The sequence below is a fragment of the Aristolochia californica genome, unplaced genomic scaffold (genome assembly GCF_029961685.1).
Source record: "Aristolochia californica isolate CCGP_79_NKW_82.1479 unplaced genomic scaffold, dmAriCali1.0.hap1 SCAF_7, whole genome shotgun sequence".
NCBI lineage: Eukaryota > Viridiplantae > Streptophyta > Magnoliopsida > Piperales > Aristolochiaceae > Aristolochia > Aristolochia californica.
Genome location: NW_027182268.1, coordinates 809,202 through 815,678, shown reverse-complemented (window position 1 = coordinate 815,678; position 6,477 = coordinate 809,202). Strand labels below are relative to the sequence as shown.

General features: G+C 37.8%; 1 protein-coding gene across 3 annotated transcripts; it reads left to right on the top strand.

The window, feature by feature from the left end:
• The first annotated feature begins 239 nt into the window (after positions 1-239).
• On the top strand, positions 240-5,845 carry LOC137937127 (uncharacterized). 3 transcript variants are annotated; one of them, XM_068782193.1, is made up of 5 exons: positions 240-407; positions 643-802; positions 2,357-2,410; positions 2,680-2,751; positions 4,459-5,845. In XM_068782193.1, the coding sequence occupies exons 4-5, from the start codon at positions 2,687-2,689 to the stop codon at positions 5,546-5,548; spliced, it is 1,155 nt and encodes a 384-aa protein (XP_068638294.1). In that variant the 5' UTR covers positions 240-407; positions 643-802; positions 2,357-2,410; positions 2,680-2,686; the 3' UTR covers positions 5,549-5,845. The 3 variants fall into 3 exon arrangements, with proteins under 3 accessions (XP_068638294.1, XP_068638293.1, XP_068638295.1); XM_068782192.1 differs by lacking the exon at positions 643-802; XM_068782194.1 differs by lacking the exons at positions 643-802; positions 2,680-2,751.
• The last annotated feature ends 632 nt before the right edge of the window (positions 5,846-6,477 follow it).

Genomic DNA, 6,477 nt, shown 5'->3' with positions numbered 1-6,477 from the left:
TTCGCCATCCGGACTGGAAAAATCGACCATAGCTGAGGGGGTTTCTATAAATTTACTCGACTTGCCACTGGGAGACGCAGGCGGCTCTGGTCCATTTTGTGGTCTAAAAAATGCGGTTGTGTTTGGCGGTACGGAGCGAGTGGCGTCACAATGGCGTTACATTTACTCGACTAATCCGATAAATGTATAAAACCAGAGGCGCTGCACTTTTGCTTCTGCGATTTTTCCGAAATCGAGGAGAGTCTATATAGAGAGAGAGAGAGAGAGAGAGCGGAAGAGAATAGAAATTGATCTATGCTCGGCTTCTCCGCTCCGATCTAATAGCCCCAACCCTAACCCCTACCTTCCTCTCTCTCAATTTTTTGTTTCTAGTTTCTCTCCTCCGCACATATCTAATGTTTGGCCAGGTACGTACGCCTTCGTTCATGTATTTCCCCTTTTTTTTTTCCGTTTTTTCCATTACTGGATTCAAACATTTTCTGAATTTTTTTTTTTTTTTTTAAATTGGTTTCATGTGATTTATCTGAAAAGAACTATATAATTTTCAAAGCTGCCCATGTGGGTTGGGTTTTATTTTATGTGCGGGTATTAAAATTTGGTGTCCCTACTGTCCTTGATGTATTCTGTCATCATCATGTTCAGTGACTTTCTTGATACCTTCCTCGAAGTTTATATCTAAGGTGAGGGGATTGTTTTCTCTCGAGTCTTCGAGGTGGTAAAAATCGGAGCTTTTTATCCTGGAAATGATCCTGCGTCTCGGTCGTGATTAGTTTGTCGTTGGATTGTGGCGCTTGGTGGGAAGGTAGGTGAGGTTAGATGTATTTTGTTGGAGAACTGTCGTGGTATTTGTTTATTTTTGGTGATGAGTTACTCGGTGGGCGGAATTTTGTATTTCCAATTTACCGGTTTCTATGAAACAATGACGAGTTGTGTTATTTTTCTTCCAGTTGGTGCAAGATGGAAATTTGGTAGCAGGTCCATTTGAAATGCATAAAGCGAACATTTTGTCTCTTTTTTTTCTCTACGATGCTTGCAACCTGTGGTAGTACTTTAGGTTTGAAATGCGCTTTTGAATTTTTTTTTTGAAGAGATCAGCAGTGTGTCGACCATTGAGAGTGATTGCGGATCTCAGAACATAGAGTATCCAACATGATTTTGTTGTTAATGATTGCAATGCTAGATCATTTGAACGAACATGCCTGTATGAAGCTATCTGAAGACACCCTAGTAAAGTCTCAGTTCATTGTGTGATGCTTATAAATCATTCTGTTTTTCCTAAAAAGAACTTCTGTGAGTTTGAATTGGATTTGTATCCATATTTTATGGACACCAGTTGGCTATTATGGACTCTTCCATTTTCTGAAAGTCAAAGGTTTTGATGTTTGTCTTGATCTTTCCTTCTTTCTTTTTTTTTTTTTTCTTTTTTGTTCAATTTGGTCTCAAATTAACAGACCTGTTACTTCTGAAGGCACATTGCAAATTGATCAAGTCACTGGCCGTTAGAATATCCAATTTTCACATTAGCAGTCATGGGGGCTGGTCAGAAAGTTGTATTTTGTATTGGCCATTGTCAAGTTATAATGCAATCTTGCAGTCCCAGCCATCAGATTGTTTTGAAATTTAACTTAGCATCTTCCTTTATGAGGCCAATTAACTAGAGTTGTTTGTAAGATGGCCCTATGGCCTTTACATAGTTTGACATGCAATGTGGCCTGATTATTTCACTAGAAGTTTCTGGTATGATCAGCCCTCTCAAGTTGGCATATCTCATGGCTGTATTGAGTTCAGCATGTAAAGATTGACACCTTTCAGTGAACAAAGTGCTTCCCACACTTGGTAATTTGGTATTTTGGCTGGCAGTATAAGTACTATCTTGACTCATTAGTGTTGTTGACTTTTCTAATAATGTTGTTAACCATTATGGATGTCTGATTGGGAGACATGGTAATGTAATTGTTGAGAGGTTCAGATTTGTTCATTTTCCAAAAAAAGGGTTCAGATTTGTTTCAGGCGATATGCAGACTATGTTAGCAGAGAGTATTCTCTTTATCATATGTTGCAATGGAATATGGCTCCATTGTTTACGATCTTCAGTTCTAGGGCCATCTGCTCACCTAATTTCCTTTTCCAGGCAATAGGCAATTGTCTTGAGTATAAAGTTATTTTATTTTTTTATTTTTTAATTTTTTATAAAAAAAAGTTTGAGCTTATCTTTCTCTTTTGAGCATAGAAGGTAGCTGTATAAAATTATGAACATTTGCCAGAACTTGGAATTTAAAGTTTTATAATTCTTCCCAAGTTTTTCATTATATTATTGTTAATCTCACTTACTGTTTTCTGTTTTCTATTCTTGCAGTGTTTCTAGCCAACACTGCAAAAATCTTCCAAAGAAGTGCTTATTTGGTATCAGGTACATGCCAATGCATAATTTAAGTAACGTCTTATTTTATTCACTAGAATTATTTATCAATGTTTTTTCTGTTTGTTTTTTGTTCATTAGTCAACTTGTGGTGTTTAAGCAGTTTGGTTCAGTGGCATTGGCGGCTGTAGAGAATAGATATATAATTTGTGCATATGAAATGGTTGATCAGAAACTGAGACAATTCTTATGCCTGTTCTTCATCAGAGGATTAAGTAATTTGAACTGATTTTCCAAGAAATGTGTGTTCTCATTTTCAGTGTCCTTATGTTTCTAACTGAACAAAATACAGTACTTGGAAGAAGAGACATGCATAGCTTCGCCTTTTTCAGGTACCTTGACAAAGTGCATTTGGTATGGCAGTGTATGTCTTTGTGTATGTCTTTGTGTTTGTCTTTGTGTTTGGTACGGTTTTAACTTGCTCTTGTCATGTTTTTGGAGTTGGACAGTCTTCTACAAGATGATACATGGAGCAGCATCTGTATTGGTATTTAAGTCTCTCTACATGTTTGGATGCAACGTTCTCAGTGAGAGTGACTTGATGGTGGAACTTGGTTTTTGACATTGTGAAGTCCATACTTTGTCTTTGGGAACTTCCAGTCATATGCAGGATTGTACACCTTTTGAAATCTTGAGGTCCTTTGATGGATATTTCGAGTTTGAACATGGAAAGTATTGTTGAGTTTGTAACCTGGTTGCTTAAAGTTTGCATTTGTCTTTCTTTCTCTTTGGGTGTAGTGGCAGTGATGGGATTGTCTGATTGTTTTGATGGAATAGAGAGCACAATCTTGACAGTGGAATAGATTGTTGGATTTCTTATGAGACCGAGAACACCTCGACTCTATGAGCATCATTTGGTCCAATGCAATCTAGCTCATGACTTTGGATAGGAGAAATGTTTCTAGGTGGCACCTTTTTACAGGGATTGTCATTATGATCATTTAGGCTTTTTATTGCTCTATGTACTTCATTTCCTTTTGGCAGTTCTGTTTTGGTGTCATATGTACTTCTGACTCCATTAAGATCTACTTCTACTCCATTAGTGGGATTGTCTGATTGTTTTGATGGAATACAGAGTACAATCTTGACAGTGGAATTGATTGTCTCATTTTTTATGAGACTGAGGACACCTCTGACTCTGTGATCATCATTTGGTGCAATGTAGCCTAGCTCACGATTTTGGTTAGGAGAAATGCTTCTTGGCAACACCTTTTTGCAGGGACTGCTATTATGATCATTAAGGCTTTTTATTGCTCTAATACTTCTGATTCCATTAGGGATCTCCTCCTGCTCTTTGTCATTAATATAAGCTCTTTTTCATTGAGTTAAAAAATCTCGTGTTGGAAACAATAGATGCCCAAGTAATGAAACAATACCTGGCAAACTTCCTCTTTTAATTATATTTTGAGTTAACTCAATGATCATTCTTGTTAGGGAAACAGTAGATGCCCTAAGATATACCCGGCAAACTTTCTCTTTTTTCTTATACATTATTTTTTAATTAACCCTGTGAACATTTCTAAACATTTCCTTAATGAAACATCTTTGCTTTTTTATGCATTGCAATACTGATTTGTTTACTTTATATAAAAAAAAAGTACTGATTTGTTTGACATGTAGTTGTACTTTCCACTTGCACATATAAGCGCTCTAACAGGCAGGAAGTTATAAGCCTGTGGTGACTTGAAATAGGTTGATGGCATGTTCTGTGGAGATTGTTGAGAAGACTGAGTTTTAGCCTGCCTCTTCCACTATATGAGATTTTAACTCCTCATCGACTTCTATTTCTTTAAGCCTTCAGTTTATAATGAAAGTATCATTCTTTTATTTTTATTTTACTTTAATTTGTCTCTTTTCTTTTGTTCTGTTGTTGCATGTTTTATGTTTGTATATTACTAAGAAATAATTTTTATGAGAAAAACTACACCAATTTGCAGAGATTACCTACCTTTAATTACTGTCTCGTTAAACAGTCGTACTGTGTTTTTCAGTGCACTTATTTTAAATTTCTATTAATTAATTATTCTGCCTATGTGAAGTTTTAGCTTGAAAATGGCAAGAGGTACCAGGAGCCGTCGCCGAATTTTTTCTCGCCAGTTCAGGCCGACACCTTACTCCCTGCCATCCTGCAGCCCTAAGTGTTTAGACATGGAGGTAGACCACATGAAGTCCAAACTGATAGATAAAAAGGACTGGGAGGATGCAGTATGTTCTGTTTGCATGGAGTACCCTCATAATTGTGTCCTCCTCCTCTGCTCTTCGCATGACAAGGGATGCCGACCTTACATGTGTGGGACCAGTTATCGCTATTCCAACTGTCTTGATCAGTTCAAGAAGGCCTATACGAAGGTAATGTCACCATCTCATGAACAAGGCCAAGTTCAAGATGGCCTTTTTCATGAATCAGCAGACAGCCCTGATTTTGCTGTAGGTGTGGCTTGGCCAAGCGGGAAGTACAAAGTAACAGAGCTTGCTTGCCCCTTGTGCAGAGGGCAAGTTAAAGGTTGGACAGTTGTTGAAGTGGCTCGTGAGTATCTCAACGCCAAGAAGAGAAGCTGCATGCAGGATGACTGCTCATTTGTTGGAACTTACAAGGAATTGCGCAAGCACGTCAGAGCTGTACATCCATCCGCTCAGCCCCGCAAGGTGGATCCTATTCTTCAGCAGAAATGGAGAGGTCTAGAGCGGGAGAGGGAACGGGAAGATGTGATCAGCACAATCAGGTCATCTATGCCAGGAGCAATGGTTTTAGGGGACTATGTTATTGAAGGTGCGCCTCACCATGGGTTTGATATGGATGATGATGATGATGATCATGGAGATTTCGATGTGAGCATAGATGATAGTAATTGGCTTAATGTCCTTCTACTTCTGCAAGCATTTGGTCCATCAGGGAGTGCAAGCCTAAGTTCACGTCTGAGGAGGCTTGAGCGTGGTTATCGTGCATTGGAAGGGGATGGAAGTAGAGCACCTATACCCATTGCTTCTTCCAGTGGGACTACCGTTTCTGATGCGTCTGATTTGGAGGACAGGTCTGCCAGTAGCAGAGGAAGGATGATCGGGTTGGGAAGGCCTGAACGTCGGAGACGGCGGAGAAGTCGGAGAAGATCAGTGATAGATGTGAGCTGAGAGAGGCACAAACTGCACACATAGGTCAGAGGATTAGCACCTGCAAAAGAAAGAAAAAACAAAAAGGATTTGTCTAGGAGTTATTTCCTAGTGTGGTTGTCTATCCCATTTTTATTTCTCAAGAATTTAATGTGATGAATGGTCGGTTAATTTGCTTACATTTTCACTCTTTTCTTTAATTTCCATTCGGAAATGCCTTGGGAGCCAAAGGATATTGTAATTGTATGTTTAAATCTATGTATGTATACACACATAGCCTTTGTAATTTCTGTATGGAATACCAAGTCATGTTACGGAGATGGCTTCCATTTGGCATCCACCTTTTGTGTTTTATCATAATCAGATTTTTAAAGAAAGAGCAGAATGCCAAGTTCCTGTTGAGCATTTCATGTTTAATTAACTCAAAAAGAGTATAATCAAAATAAGTTATTGATATTTATTCCTTAATATTACCCTGCTAGATTGGGTGAGAAATCACTAAGCCTTCATTATCCTTTTTATAATACAAGACCTTAATGAGATTTTGTCACATATTTTTTAAATTCAAATCAAGTCTCATCACATACGTCCTTATTTGTCTTAGAAAGCCTTATCCTAAGATAAATTCCTAACTCTAATTTCAAAATTCTAAACAAAAAATTCAACTAACCAGCTACTAGCTATTGGACTTCTCACATATCATCCTAGTAAAAATGAGGCACATTTATATGATGTAAAAGAGCAAGGGCAACTTCAAGAAGGTGTCTATTTATTCTTTCAGTCACCCTTGCTTTTGATGATAACAAAACTTAATTGAGCTAATAATTTAAAAATCTAGTATTTCAGATATTTAACCTTGAAGACATTTCAAGGTTTAAAACAACAAAGCCAAAATGAAGACCTCAAGCACAAAATGAAGAACATCTCTTGAAGAAGCACCCACAAGGAAG

What these genes read in the sequence shown, in the direction of transcription:
- LOC137937127 (XM_068782192.1), top strand. Translation starts at nt 2,687, where the DNA reads ATGTTTCTAACTGAACAAAATACAGTACTTGGAAGAAGAGACATGCAT. An exon ending in CATAGCTTCGCCTTTTTCAG is followed by an intron (nt 2,752 to 4,458) that starts GTACCTTGACAA and finishes GCCTATGTGAAG; the next exon opens with TTTTAGCTTGAAAATGGCAA.